The 15,591-nt window shown below is 40.5% G+C and overlaps 1 protein-coding gene across 1 annotated transcript; it reads right to left on the reverse strand.

Moving 5' to 3' along the window:
- Nucleotides 1-8,884: 8,884 nt before the first annotated feature.
- LOC138637150 (low choriolytic enzyme-like) lies at nucleotides 8,885-13,728 on the reverse strand. The gene is made up of 8 exons (XM_069725637.1): nucleotides 13,675-13,728; nucleotides 13,559-13,586; nucleotides 13,411-13,461; nucleotides 12,699-12,830; nucleotides 11,936-12,050; nucleotides 10,892-11,070; nucleotides 9,755-9,836; nucleotides 8,885-9,017 (listed from the first exon to the last, which is right to left on the reverse strand). The coding sequence occupies exons 1-8, from the start codon at nucleotides 13,726-13,728 to the stop codon at nucleotides 8,885-8,887; spliced, it is 774 nt and encodes a 257-aa protein (XP_069581738.1).
- Between the last annotated feature and the right edge of the window lie 1,863 nt (nucleotides 13,729-15,591).

Raw genomic sequence — 15,591 nt, forward strand, 5'->3', positions numbered from 1 at the left:
CGCCACACTTCAGGCCGAAATCCCCCCCCCCCCTTCCCTCATTTCTTTAAACAAAACTTCATCATGTGCGAGTTCTCCATTAAAATTTAATTTGGACCCCCCCCATGTGAAAACCAAAGTCTAGAAGTGGCAAAGACTGATGGGATACAGTATGACGCAAACCAAAAAGTTCCAAGACCGCTCCTGTTGTACGCAAACGGGGCGCAAGCACAATGGTGTGCACGGAGCGAGAGGAATTTATAACCTTCCACAGTAACTATTCCAATTTAAGTCTCTTTATCGACAGCAGCACTTTTTTTGTGACCGCTGGTACGTGAACATTTAAGATTTCACCACGGACGTCAAACTTGAGCAGAGAAACATCAAATTTTTTTGGGGGGGGGGGGCAGAAAATCTTCAACGCGCCCATTTACAGCCGAGGTGTTCCTGAGCCCATGCAGTGATTTCCACTCCGGAATTATGTCTGTTTTTTGTTTTTATAGCAGTGTCGCCTGAGGGCCCAGAAAAACATCCGATTTTGGGGTCAAACTCTGGAAATCGTCAACAGAGACACTTGAAACGCTTCAGAAAGTCTAACGGCGATGAAGCGACGAGCCGGGCGAGGTCGTTCTGAGCGACGTTCAGCGTTTGAAGAGGGGGCGGAGCTTCACTGTTCCAAAACCGAAGAAGGCGCGTCGGGTCAGGAGACGCCAGGTGGGTTTTTCTTTGACATCGGCGCGGTTGTGCAACCGTGAATTCGTCCCTCAGAGTCAGACCGTCAACACCGAGTTCTACTGAGAACCTTCTGAGGCGTCTGATGGGAAAAACAATCGCTTGCAAACCACCTGAACTGTGGCGCCATGGCAACAGGGATCTCTAACACGACAACACACCAGCTCACAGCACGTTGAAAACACTCCAAGTCTTTTCGCCGGCGACAAATCAATCATCAATCACTGGATTTCCCTCCCTGCGACTTCTTTTGTGTTCTCCAAAGATTTCACCCAGAAATGGGATGGTTTCCTCTGCTCAAGTTTGCAGCACTGTGTGCAGTGCGATCAGTCCTGAACTCCGCAGCGCGACAATGAGCCCAAAACATCCAGCGAGAGTCGGGAAAATTAGAAAAAAAAAAAGTAGCGTCAGGACGAAGGAGCGGTCCTGCCGCAGATGGCTCCCACAGAGCCTCCTGATCCCAACATCATGGAGTCGGTGTGGGATTTACACGGAGAGACAGAAGACTCTGAGGCTGCCGAAATCCACACAAGATCTGTTGAGAAAGTCTCTGCCAAGTTTCGTGAGAAAAAAAAATAAATAAATAAGATGCGAGCGAGCGCGGCTCGGGAGCCGGCGCTGCTTTTAAAGTCAGAGGAGCGGTCGCGCCAAAAAGATTAAAAAAACAACAACAATCGTGTCGTTTATTTTTAACGCCTGAAACGCTGTGAATTCGTCTTCGAATATGGACCTGAGACAAAATGACCAGAATAAAAGGTGATTAAACGAATACTCTTTCTTCGAGGGCCTCGTCAGATATCTGCTGTGTAGACGCATCGTGGCGAACACGACGATTTCCAAAAAGCAAAACCCGAAACCTTCGTCACGCGGAGCAGATGATCGGATTAGATTTCCGGCGTGCCTCGCTTTGCACACATTTGCATCTCAATGAGTCGTGAAGGATTTCCCCGAAGCATCCGTTCGTGTTTGACGGCAAACTTTTTTTTTATTCCGGCGTGAAAGAGAGCTACTTTTACTCCACGTACACAAAGTGGTATATTTAAGATTCATAATCAAAACGATGGATTCCCACATTTGGGAATTTGACGATATTTTGGGGATAAAGGCAAAGCGTGATGGTCGTAGTAAACCGTGAACTATTAACTATTAAAGCAGTTAATCCAAAGATAAATCAGAAAAGATGATCTGCTGCCTTCTTCTACATTCGACACACATTTCCTTGCGTTCTTTCGCTGAAGCGAAGCATCTGAACGCTTCCTCTTCTTCCACCGAGCTGTTGAACCGCCGTCGTCAGACATCATTTTTGTGTTTGTTGCCGCCCACTCGGCTCGGTATCCGTTTCATCTCCCCGTGAAGCTCGCGGGTGACGCAAGGAACATTTCCCTTCACCAGTTTTCCCCTCAGACGGCGGCGTCTCTGCAGACTTTGCTGCCGTTTACTTACGTCGTCGGGAAGCGGTAATTATCTGGGGCCATTTTTAGGAAGATGTCGTGTCAATTTTCCTGCCCAATTGATTTAAAAAAAATGGTTTTCTTTAAAGTGATGACAGGGTACGTGTTGTTTATTTCATTCTTTTTTTTTTTTTTACAGGCTTTCGCGACACAACGTTGCGTGAATGTTTCGCTCAAGTTGAAATACTTTTAACGAGTTAAAATGAGGCCAATTTGCAGCCGTTTGTGTCTTTGCATTGACTTTGCATGAAACGGCTCCTCGGGGATAATTCGCTTTGTGTTTGGTACGAACACACCGTTTCATGAATGCGTTGCATTTGCACCCTTGTGGCTCGTGTGTTAACTGCACCATCGTACTTATTTCGATGACTTCGCATTGAATCCACTTTGCCTTGAATTGTATTTTTTTGTCACTTTGGACACAATCATCTTTCTAGTAAATAAACGTAGAGTACATTTCGATTTTTTTTTTTTTTTTCCCTGTTAAAAATCGTACAGATTTTACAGTTAACGAGTTACAAATGAGTTGTTGGCTCGTTTTTAGATAAGTGCTAGTATGTTTATTGTTCTTTTACTCCAACATTTATATCGTATATATACATATATATTTTTTTTATTTTAGCATGTTTTTATAATCCTTTATATGCAGTGAAGCACTACTTGTAATTTTCTAGCTGTAAGGCATTTTGTGCAGCATTTCTTGTATGAACGATGATATACTAACACAGTTTATTAATATTAGTTTAATAGTACTGTAATTATGTACACGATATATAAAGTTGTTGGATTATTGCTGCCAGAAGTTTACAATAAATTTAACCATAAATTATGTAAAATATTACCAGTTCCAGCCTTTAAGTCTGAAGTTATTAAAAAAAGAAGTGACATAATCACGCTTCACACTGAAGCTGTTAACAATTAATCAGATGAATATTTTGTTTCCTATCAACACAAACTGCTTTATTTCATGTTAAAACAGCATTTGTATGTCATCCACATTCTTCCTCTCTAGTCTGTTAATCACGTAGTTATTTATGTTGCTTATGAAGAAAGACGTCCCAGAAAACCACTGATCACGAGTTCATCAGTCATCTAATATTTATCAGAAGAATAAAAAGCTGTAAAGTGTTCTTCCTCTTACTCTTACACACACACACACACACACACACACACACACACACACACACACACACACACACACACACACACACACACACACACACACACACACACACACACTGTCAGACAGTGTAGGGATTACTGCTGTTTATCTGTACACATTTGTACTTGTGTGTGTGTGTGTGTGTGGATGCCTGCAGCACATCAGATGAGAGGGGATGCCTCTCAAAATAAAGCTTTTCTGTGGAGAGCCACTTTCTGCCGGCGCCAAAAAAAAAAATTCTCCTAATTTTAGTTATGTTTTGTTTTGTTTTTCACCGCGGAGACGATGAGAGCGCGCTGAGCTGGGAGTCCCATCAGTGCCGCTGAGTGATGAGTCACCTCAGTCGAACAAACATAAGAGAGAGAGACCATCAGAAAATGTGTGTGTGTGTGTGTGTGTGTGTGTGTGTGTGTGTGTGTGTGTGTGTGTGTGTGTGTGTGTGTGTGTGTGTGTGTGTGTGTGTGTGTGTGTGTGTGTGTGGACAGTCCAAAGAATACTTTGCTGTCTAAGTCTGCTGTCGTCGTGACAGAATGAGTCTTGTTTTTTCGAGATTTTGTGAAAAACCTCCCGGGAAAAAACAAGAAGATTTTTTTTCTCTGTTTGTTTGTTTGTCGACCAGCTGCCACGATCGCACCACAGTCCAAACTCAGCGGCAAAAAAATCTCTCTCAATCTGTCTTATGTCTTATTTTTCCAGTCATGATTTCCTCATTTTTCTGTGTTCGACCTCTGTCCGCTTCCCTTTTAGCCTTCAGAGTTGTTTTTCCCGTCTTCAGTCTACAAGAGAATCGCCTCTTCGTCTCTTCCCTCCGTTTCCTTGAAGCCTGTTAACCAATCAACTTCTCCCGCCTTCTACGGTTTGAAATCAGAACCGGAAAGGGTTAACAAGATGGAAGAATTTCTTGTCCTTCCCCTCCCAGGCGGCGGCGTCATTGACCCATCCAGATTGAAAATACTAATACTTGTAGTTTAGAAATAACGATACGTTAACATCGCCAAAAGTGAAGGTCTGGTACGGACTTTGTTTTTTTTAGAGCTCAAAACATCATATGTAGGTGTCCAAAACTTGGAGTTGATCCAAATAAGCTTGAAACAGATGGAAAATTGATGGACCTGCTCTACAGATTGTCCAGTATTAGCCGATGTCCTGTGGTTTGTCCTCGATCCTGGTTTTTGTGTGGAGTGAGGAGGTCACGTCACCAAAGATTGCCTGGATCCTTCTCTGAATGTGTCTTCAGTACCGCTTTGAAACTATCAACAATTACTCGATGAATTGACTTTTATGGTCCAGGAGGACAATTACTGCAGACTATTATTTTTTTAATAGTGTCAGGTAGACATTTTTAATTTTGTGTGAAATATCTCTCGACATTTTCATCCAGTACGAAAAGCGGCTCTTGTAATTACGAGATAGTAAGTCATAATTACGAGATAACCTGTCAAAAAAATTTTTTTCTTATGTGGATGCAGCATGCTTCCGTAATCTAGCGCCATCATGAGGTCAAATTTTGTACTTGTAAAACTTGTAAAAAAGCTGCGTTTGTCCCGCCTCCTCCTTCTCTGTTATTGGAGGGCTGGTAGAATAAGCGCAGAATAAGCGCTCAGCACCTCCGTCAAGCTGCTGGCACTCATTAAAACAACAACAACAAAAATGCTGTAGTCAGGAAAAATACACTTGCTGCATGCTGATTGGTTAAAATGAACCAGAGATCTACGCCCGGTAGGATGGAACGACTGCAAACGATTCTTCTATGGAGGGTGAACAGACCCATATTCACGCAGTCAAATATGGGTCTGGTTCACTACTGGCTAACGCCCTGCCTTTACGGCAGGGGTGTCAAACTCACTTTAGTTAAGGGGCCACATACTGCCCACTTTCATCTCAAGTGGGCCAGACCAGTCAAATCATAGCATAATAACGCATACATAACGACAACATTTCTCTATGTTTAAATCATTGGTGAAGGTTTTTGGATGATAAACCCTATTTTAAAGGTCTTTCTACAATAAACTAGAAACATAAAGAGTTTATCTGCCTGGGCTCTCCTCTGCAGATTTAACGGGTCACAAAGCGAGCAGCAGCTTCTCCCTCCGGAGCAGACGTCGCATTTACGCTGTTTCTGAAGCAATTACTGGATCGATTAAAAAAAACAATTACAAAACGTTTGTACTCATAAACCTCCATATTCTCATAGAAATGCAATGTATGTCTTTCTGTAATTTTCACACTTTGCAAAGTCATCCGGCGGGCCGAGCCGGACCCCCCGGCGGGCCGTATGTTTGACACCCCTGCTTTACGGCATCGCTCGGAGATAAAGTAGAAAACGCCGATAAGATAAGACTTTATTAATCCCACAGTGGGGAAATGAAGTCGTCACAACATGCATCGAAACACAATTAGAATTTTAAAAAAAAAAGAAGGTGCGCACAACAAGAAAAAATTACAAATACGTGCACAATAAAATAAGATGGATAAAAATATTTTTGTAGAGAAAGTAGAAAAACAAACCCCTTTTCGGAATGAATGAACAGTCATGTCATTAATTCCTACATACTGATGGTGGTAGACAGCCACAGATGTACAGTCATGCTATGCAGTAATATCACACAGGAACACCGAGTCCCAGATCTGCTTCTGTGGCCCACACGGCAGCTTCGGTCCGAGGCTGCAGTCGTCTTGCTTGTAGGATGAAAGCCGGTGAGGAAACATTGCGTCTTTAAAACGGACTGTGAGAAACCACTTGGTTGGACCAGGATACGTAACAGACAACGAGTTTCATACAGGATCGGCTTTATTAAACCCTTTAAATCAGTAGATTAACATTTGAGGACGTGTGCTTTTTTGTTTTTCTGCCACCAGTTACAGTTGGAAGAGCGATACCTCTCATATTTGTCTTGTTAAAATATGTGAGCACCTGACTGATGAAAAAAAAAGAAAAGCTCCAGTCTGTATCACTCGAAAACTAAAATAGAGACAGTTCTAATCATCGGGCTTAAACGTCATTTGTAAATAAGACAACGACCTGTGTAATTGGGACACGCTGCCGTCAAAGCCCTCGGCGTGGTTTCTATTCCTGATGCCAGTCTTATAACCCGGAGGTGACGGAGTACGAGCTGCACGGCGGGATTCAGACTGACCGAACAAGGTGACATTTTTTGGAGATGTGTGACGGACACGCTGTACGTTTTTTTGTAATCTCACCATTTTAATTTTGTGCTACTTTTTTGTGCCGTTTTTGTTTAGGGCAGAGCGTGAAATAGACACGCCGGTCCACTACGGCAAAGCGTGAGATGGACACGTTCTGGGCTGCGTCGGCGTGAAAGTTTTGTAAGCGTGAAATTTACACGCATGCAAATGTCATGTGACGCGAGATCGTGCAACCGAGGTCCAGCAACAGAGGCACCAAAGGATATTTGTTGGCAGTATTATCAGTAGTATCACAGGCTACCATGCAGCACGATGAGGTTCGAATCCGGGAGGTCACAATGTTTTTCTTGAGTTGTTTTTTTGTTACGAAACCTCAACCATGCTCTTTTTCCCAACCGTAACCTTTTTTTTTCCTAACCCCGCTCTTGTTCTGTTTCTTAATTCCAAACATGTTTTTGTTTTTCCCTATCCTCAGCTGTGTTTTTATTTAGTAAACCCAACCACGTGTTTTTGATAATAATTTCATTTTGTGCTATTTTTAAATTAAGAGTAACATTGTTCTTTTTAAAAAAAATTTTTTTATCTGATTGATATATATTGAGATTTCTACATTTATAGACTGGTTACTATTCCGATTTTACATAAAAACAACTCGTGTTGTTAAAGATTACAACTTTATTTTCATACGTTTTGGGGGATTTTGACCCCTTGTCATGTTTCAGATGTCTCCGAATGTGAATTGCGATGACCAATTATTCAATATATCACGAAACACTTATACATACACTTATCATCTCATGACCTCCCAGATTCTTCTAAGGACCCTTTGGAGGGTCCAACACCCAAGTTTTAGTACCACTGGAATAAACTACCCGGACCGCATATAGTTGTATATGTACTGTCCAAAACCTGTTAATTTTACAATCTGAGCAGCCTCTCAGGTTTTTCTGTGAACTCTCTGCTCAGTGACAGACTCTTTTATGCGAGTTGACGAAAGCAAGATTTTCCTGTTGAAATAATTGTTTTTATGCTTTATAGACAGAAACCAGCCATCAGTTTTATTCTGTGATAGAGTACATACATCCATGTATAAACCAACAACATGTAAGACACTTTCAACTGTGCTGTGTTGTAAAATAATGCGACGTTACTGCCTCCTTTTGGTGGAAATATGGAATTTTTATTGAGCAGAAATGGAAACAAAGTCATTGATTAATTAATTATCCAGTATTCAAACAAAAACAAAAAACACAACATAGTCATAAAAGGGACATGTTTCGTAATCTCTTCTGATATGATTGTTAATGATTGCTGGGGAAAATTAGTTTCTTCACAAGTTGTCTTTTATTATTTATTGTCTTTCTGCACACTGTCAGCATAGCAGTGGTGAAAATTACATTAATCAAGTATTCTCTCTGATTATATATTTGAGTTCTTTTTAATTTGATTTTGATTTTATACACTTTATTAATCCCCGAGGGGAAATTTCTTCAAATCTGAATTTTCATCCAAAACGAGATCTTTTTATAAAATGTTATGCCTTCAGTAGGAATTTATTTAAAGGGGCTTCCTAGCTAATGTGTACTTATAGTTTTGGAGGCTAAGTATGTTGAGTAAAATCAATAAAAGTACTTCTAATTTTGGATGGCAGGGCTTTTAGAGCATTTAATGTCCCTGTGTTGCCACTACAAAGACATCCAAATGCTTTCTTCACCACTGATAGTTGGCGATATCCGTAACTACTTCCTTCATTTCAGAAAAAGTTATTCAACTTTCACAAAGCAATACCATGCTGAACATTTTGGCCTTTTAATTTAATCAAACTTTATGTTTGTTTTTCAGCCAATTGGATAATTTTTTTGTCATAAACAGGCAACCGATTAATCATCACCAAATCAAACAAATAAGAAAGTGATTAAAATAAGGGATTAAAGCATAAAAGGAAATTATAGTTGCTTTACGAAGGTTGAGAAATAGAAAACAGAAATAGATGTGATACCATCTTCCTCCAGCAGGTGGCTCTGAAGTCCGGCCTCTTTTAAACAAAGAGCTTTAAGAAAGCGTCTGATAAACGTCAAATGATAATAGTATCTTTGTTGTTGTTTGTTGTTTTTTCGCAGAAAAGGATGCGATAAATGATCAACAATCCATCTATTCATAATTTTCTGAATAAAAACAAAATTAATACACCAAACATCAAATGCGAACAGAAGCTAACCTGGAAGTGTATATCACGTAATAGGTTTTGAGTTGAAGAACCTGGAAGTCGACTTTCTTTCCATCGTCAAACTCCTGATTGGCCACAAAAACAAAAACAAAACCCGATAAATAGTGTGAAGTTTTTGTCGCGTTCTTACATGTTAACGGTGCGACTCGGTAGAAAAGTGCGAGACAGAATAAAAGGATTTATCGTTTACTCACTGCATCCGTAAAGCTTGTTGACGCGGGCGATGTCGTTGACGCTCATCTGTCTGGCATTTCCGAAGTTAAGGTTGGAGTTGGACCGCGCGAGGATGGTTGGCTGCCCGTTTTTGGAGAAGGCGCATCTTCGAGGAAAACACGGACACGTTATTAGTATGTGGAAGCAACACACACACAAAAACAAAACACACACTGGCTGCATACTCATGATCAAAGCAGTGATACTGAGGTGCTTTTCATTATGAACAATGCAACTGAAAGTTTTGCCTTTTTTTTTTTTTTTTTTTTTTTACTGAATACTTGTATTACTATTATTACAATTATTATTATTTTAATTTTGTTTTCTTTCCAGTGTAATATAATGACTTACAATCGAACAACATAATAACTCCATATGAACCCCTATCAGTTCTCTGAATTTCATTACATCCTGTTTGTGTAAGAAAATCTTACCTTTGCTTTAAAACAAACAAGTGAGCACTAAAATTGTAAATGCAGGTAATGCTTTGAAGTGAAGATGAAATATAAATATTCAATATAACTACAGTTATGTAACTAAACCTCGATCCGAGCTTTACAATCAAAACGTTTACATAAACGTTTATAAATATACCGTAGATGACGATATAAATACATAATCTCAACGTCCTTTTATATAATTTTTTTTTTTTTTTAATTTTGCCAAATCAGTTGCTAGTGACTGTTGTGGAAAACGCTTCATTAACAGGTTTAACTTTTGAAATAAACAACAAACATAGTTCTATGGAGCTCCACTGTGCTAAACCAGAACACTGAAACTAAATGCTGGTCCATGCGCTTCACTGTTAAAAACACGCATGCGTACGCTCACACAAACACTCACTTGCTGTAGTGCATGATGGAGTTGAAGTCGTAGGGAGTTCCCAAGTTGTTCGTCTGCACCTTCTGGAAGTTGTTTGCTTTTCCTGCACGGGAGGCGGGAACACATTTTTAAATGTTCCTTTTTTCAGGTCCATATCGGGCCCGTCCTGACGTCCAACCTCAAAATTTCCCTTCCTGTCTCAGCTGTGTGGAGACGTGGCCACTGTCCGGTTATTAGATAACCACGAGGATTGAGACTCTTAATCAGTAGCTGTCTTAGTCGTTAAAACAACGTTTTGGAATAACATTTAAAAAACGCAAAATGATTGTGATCGTTTGTGTTAAAAGGAGGACTTGAACCTTGTTGGGTGTTAACGTTACTACTTCCTTAAAGTTATGCCTCATTTGCTGTCATGGCAACAAATAATGCTATTTAAAAAAATAAATAAATAAATGTCCCGACTCGTTGTTCAACCCAGTATCACAGCAAAGCGTGAGAGAGCCACTTTTTGGACTGTGTCGGCGTGAAAGTTACACGTTTTGTAAGCATGAAACTTACACGTATGTAAATGTCGTGTGATGCAAGATTGTGTTGACCAAAGTCCAGCAACGGAGGCACTGAAGGGCATTTTTCGGCGGTATTATCAGTTACTAGCACAGGCTACCATGCGGGACGATGAGGTTCGAATCCAGCAGGTCACAACGTTTTTCGTGAGTTGGTTTTTGTTTCGAAACCTCAATCATGTGCATATTTAGTAACCAGAACTGCATGTTTATGCTAAAAGTTGTATTTTCCTCTAAACCAAATGGCTTTAAGCATGCAGTAGGTTTCATGTTTTGTCCACTACAGGAAAACGTGTCACTTTCATGAGTAGTAAACACAAAGCGTGGCTATCTCACATTTTGGTGTTGCGGACCGGCGTGTCTATTTCACGCTTTGCCGTGATACCTGGGTTGCGTGGTTGGAAACAGGAAGCGACCAGCGTCATCTGAACTGCGTCAATTCTCCGGGACACCAGATAGTCGTTATATATACGACCACTAGAGGGCGCTGAACTTTAAAACGTAGCTGCGGGTCGTTATAAACTGCTTGCACATAAGGCGTTTTGGGTTATTTTTTAAATAACCTTCCTCTGTGTTTTTTTTTAGGTAAGCTGACCTGACTGAATGTTCTGGAAGAGGATCTGGACGTATCGGTCTCTGTCGGAGCGGACCTGCTCGTGGTGGAAGCCCAGAGCGTGGAGAACCTCGTGCTGCACCGTCGACTGGGACAAACAACCGTTCTTCTTCAAGGAGATGTGCTGACCTCGACTCTGCCGGCCCAGGTACGACCAACATCTGAGAGACACACACACACACACACACACACACACACACACACACACACACACACACACACACACACACACACACACACACACACACACACACACACACACACACACACACACACAATAAAAAAACAAAAACCTGTTACTGTTGATTGGGGGGAATTTGGAAGTCTGCTGGTGAAATGGATGGGACGTGCTGCACCCTAGTGGTCAAGATACAGCACTACACTACTCACTTTGACAGTTATTCTGTAAAGACACAATTTTTTTTCCCTCCTGACGGACAGGAGTCATTTTTCAAACTGACACTCAAGGGTTTCTGCAACTTTTAATCATGATGATGTGTTGGGAGGATATGAGAAGTCGATAAATAATGCAGTAAAAAAAGCACAATGTTATTTGTAAAATATTTGCTTTCTAGTTTAAAGTTCTGGTTTCAAATCATTTTGGCTTGTGACACCAATCCAGGTATGTAGTTTGAAGTGTCTGTGAGTTGTTAGCTGCTCCAGCGAAGAGACATTTAAATAACAGTTTGAGGCACAAAGTGATTAACATTTTCCAATAGTTCACCAAAAAAATGTAAATCAAAGATTATGAAAAGTCAAAACAGATTTGAGAAGAACAGCTTTCGTTTCTCCAATCTTTTATCATCATCTCTTTTATCACCCCCTTCAGATCTGGAGGGAACTGAACTGAAGACACTTCTTTTAATAGAGTACTTTTATGTTTATGTTTTAGTGCTACTTTTACTAAAGTAAGTGTGTGTGTGTGTGTGTGTGTGTGTGTGTGTGTGTGTGTGTGTGTGTGTGTGTGTGTGTGTGTGTGTGTGTGTGTGTGTGTGTGTGTGTGTGTGTGTGTGTGTGTTTATCTACCCAGATCCAGAATAGAAGTGGATGTAATTGCGATGCCGGTGGTTCCTGTAGATGAAGCGGATGCAGGTGGAGCGGTGGAAGCTGATCAGGGCGTTGATGATGATGTTTGTCTCTGCTCTGCCTGCAGAGAGAGAGAAAAAAAGAGACGGTCAAGAAGTACTTTGTCTAAACGCAAACTGACATTTGTAATCGGATCAAAAACTCCCCTCTGATCTCCGGTGGTAAACACAGAGCTCGGTATGTGTGTTTCAAATGATAAATAATTTCAAATTAAAAGTGTAATCATCTCGATTGAATCCAGGTAACACAAAAGATAACATTTCATTGTATAAATATATTTCTTTGAATTAGGTGAGGTGTCCCTAGAGCCAGGGGCTGGCTTGATTTATTTATTTATTTTCTGGGGTGAGTTCTTATTTAACAAGATCTTAAAATTAAATATAAAATAATTTAAAAAAAAAAGGTATTAGGACATATCAACACTTTTTTTTTTCAATAGCATGCTAATACGAAGACCATAATCTACTAAATGACTTTTAAGAGTTAATCTGTTTATTCAAATTCTAATTCATCATTTTTTTCATGTGAATTGTACTAAAAACAACATAATAGATCTGTCAAAGCAGAATTCTTTATCACATTGCTGAAAGAGTCGTGTGTTTAACTAACCGTCTCTTTTTCATTAAAATGAACTCACTCGAAGCAAAGAAAGCTCAATTTGACTTGTTATCATGGGGTCAAAGGTTAAGTTAGCGTCGCTTACTGTATGAAAACGAGAAGCTGACGGGCACGTAGACGTACTGTCCGGACTTCGGCCACTTGCAGCCTCTGGCCGTGCACGGACTGGCGTTTCTGCTCCAGCTCACCATGATGTCGCCCTGCAGCCTGGGCGACGCTGCAACACAAGACCGGGAGTGTGAATTATAGCTTTGTACGTCTCATGGACAATTTCTGGCGTAAAAAAACCCCAAAGAGTTCTAGATGCAGCTAGTATTTTTTTTAATTTTTTTTATTAATATCAATTAATTAGTCCATTATTTTCTTTGAATTATTTGAGAAAATGCCTTCAAGTGCAATACCACCGAGAGCCACTAGGGGCCGGCTCCCAAAAAAGGCTCCACAGACTCCCTCTCAACTACTCTCCTGATAATACATCATTATTATTATAATAAACTATTATAATAAATTAACTGACCTTAATTATTTTATTATTAGTCTATCACAAAATGTAAAAAAAAAAACCCTGTGGAAAACACTAATATCTTTAGACAAAACACAAATATTGTCAATTTCCAAATATTTATAAAGGAATAAAAAGCAGCCAATTCTCCTCAAACCTGCGAGCTTTTGGAATTATTCCTACAAATCTAACTGTCTGCGTTTTTATTGTCTCAAACGGTTTCAGCGCTGCGATCAGCTGTTACATCATATTTACGATTTGAGCCACGAAGAATCGGTAAAAACGTCCGTCTTACTTATGTGAGCGTTGGCTCTTGCGATGATTTCGGAGACGTCCAAAGACTCGTCTGTGGGGGGGAAACGGAGAGGACACTCAGCGGTTTAACTTTTAAAGTTATCGTCAGATTGTAATCGTGAGTAAAACTCTCTAATGTTTCGACTCACCGCTTTGATCTCCTTTGTCGGTGACATTCTGCAACACGAGACGCAACATGTCATTATTTTTAATCATCATTTAACGTCGTAATCACTGTGTTAAAAAAAAAAAAAAGGGGTCAAACCTGAGAAAGGGCCGTGGAGAGGAAGAGGAGGAGGAGGAGGAGAGCTGGAGTCATGATTGGCGGTCCCCCCTTCAGGTGAACTTCAGAGCTGAAACGGTCAGTTTGTAAAGCGGCGAGGTAAGATGGAGCCCAGAGGAGTTCACCTGTCACACCTGTGCACTCGGCTCCTCTCTCTTTATAAGGCTCACCACGAGGTGTGGTCGAGGCTTCGCCCACGGCTATCAAGGTCAGCTGTCAATCAAATGCTTTGTTCTGCGTGAAGTCAAGTGGGGAAAAAAACCTCACCCGACGCTAGTTTTTCTTTCTGTTCCAAGAAGGAAGTCTCAACTGAAAGTTTGAAGAAGGATGTAATTATTGCTCGATGCATTCATGGTAGGTAGGTAGGTATATACTTTATTAATCCCCGAGGGGAAAATTTTTCGCCACAGCAGCATACATACAGGAGCAATAATAGAAACAATAGAATAAAATAATAATAGAATAGAATAATATAATAGAAAAGCAATAAAATAAAAAATATAAATATAAAATATAAAATGCACAGTACATACAGTATATATACAGTACATTAAATATCTATATATATTATATACAACCAATAAACACAGTCAACAGTGTTATTGTACTGTGATGGATTTTGCCAGAGGTGAGTTATTGTAAAGTCTTATGGCAGTGGGCAGGAATGATCTCCTGTATCAGGAATGATCTCCTGTATCAGGAATGATCTCCTGTATCTGGAATGATCTCCTGTATCTGGAATGATCTCCTGTATCTGGAATGATCTCCTGTATCAGGAATGATCTCCTGTATCAGGAATGATCTCCTGTATCTGGAATGATCTCCTGTATCAGGAATGATCTCCTGTATCAGGAATGATCTCCTGTATCAGGAATGATCTCCTGTATCAGGAATGATCTCCTGTATCTGGAATGATCTCCTGTATCTGGAATGATCTCCTGTATCAGGAATGATCTCCTGTATCTGGAATGATCTCCTGTATCTGGAATGATCTCCTGTATCAGGAATGATCTCCTGTATCAGGAATGATCTCCTGTATCAGGAATGATCTCCTGTATCTGGAATGATCTCCTGTATCAGGAATGATCTCCTGTATCTGGAATGATCTCCTGTATCTGGAATGATCTCCTGTATCAGGAATGATCTCCTGTATCTGGAATGATCTCCTGTATCTGGAATGATCTCCTGTATCTAGAATGATCTCCTGTATCTGTCCTTGTGACAGCGGAGCTGGAGGAATCTTTTAGAGAAAGTGCTCCGCTGTCCCTGCAGCAGGTGGTTGAGAGGGTGGACAGGATTATCCAAGATGGACAATAGTTTGATCAGCGTCCTCCTCTCCACCACCTTTTCCAGGCTGTCCAGTTTGTAGCCGATGATGGAGCCGGCCCTCTTAACCAAACTCAAATTCATGTGCTAATGTTCGTATTTAGTTTACACCTTAATTAAGGCTGTAGCCGTAATGTAATACGTTGTGTTTTTCTGCTTTTAGCTGGCAGATGCAAGACAGTGTTTCCCTCCTAAACGTGTGCGGGTAGAAACAAGCGTGAGAAAAGGAGTTTTTAACACGCTGTGTTTCGGCAAATGCGTTTACTTCCTGCATTCTGCAATGAAAAGGACAACAGCAAGAAGGGCCAAAAAAAAACACAAAATCTCAATGATAAACTGTTTGGAGGAAAGAGTCTAAAAAAACACTTCAAACACACGCTGCCACACAAGCTCGACTACAGAACAATAACCTTCTTATGGCAACAATCAATCAATCAATCAATCAAGCGTGGACAGAAGAATAAAAACGAACAATAGAGTACTGTAATTGCCAAATGACAAAACACAACAGATGCCAAAAGTGGTTGGCGTGGTAACCAGGAGAGACGATCATTTTGTCTCTTAGTTTGAGTG

Source organism: Brachyistius frenatus, unplaced genomic scaffold (assembly GCF_029030835.1).
Source record: "Brachyistius frenatus isolate BFR_SWC_R1_liver_20210118 unplaced genomic scaffold, ASM2903083v1 Contig_435, whole genome shotgun sequence".
Lineage (NCBI taxonomy): Eukaryota > Metazoa > Chordata > Actinopteri > Embiotocidae > Brachyistius > Brachyistius frenatus.

Excerpts from the sequence above, each read along its gene's own strand:
- LOC138637150 (XM_069725637.1), bottom strand. The coding sequence starts at position 13,728 with ATGACTCCAGCTCTCCTCCTCCTCCTCCTCTTCCTCTCCACGGCCCTT. Across the intron at positions 13,587-13,674 it reads TCTCCACGGCCCTTTCTCAG|AATGTCACCGACAAAGGAGA; the intron begins GTTTGACCCCTT and ends CTCGTGTTGCAG. Across the intron at positions 9,837-10,891 it reads CTTCCAGAACATTCAGTCAG|GAAAAGCAAACAACTTCCAG; the intron begins GTCAGCTTACCT and ends CCTCCCGTGCAG.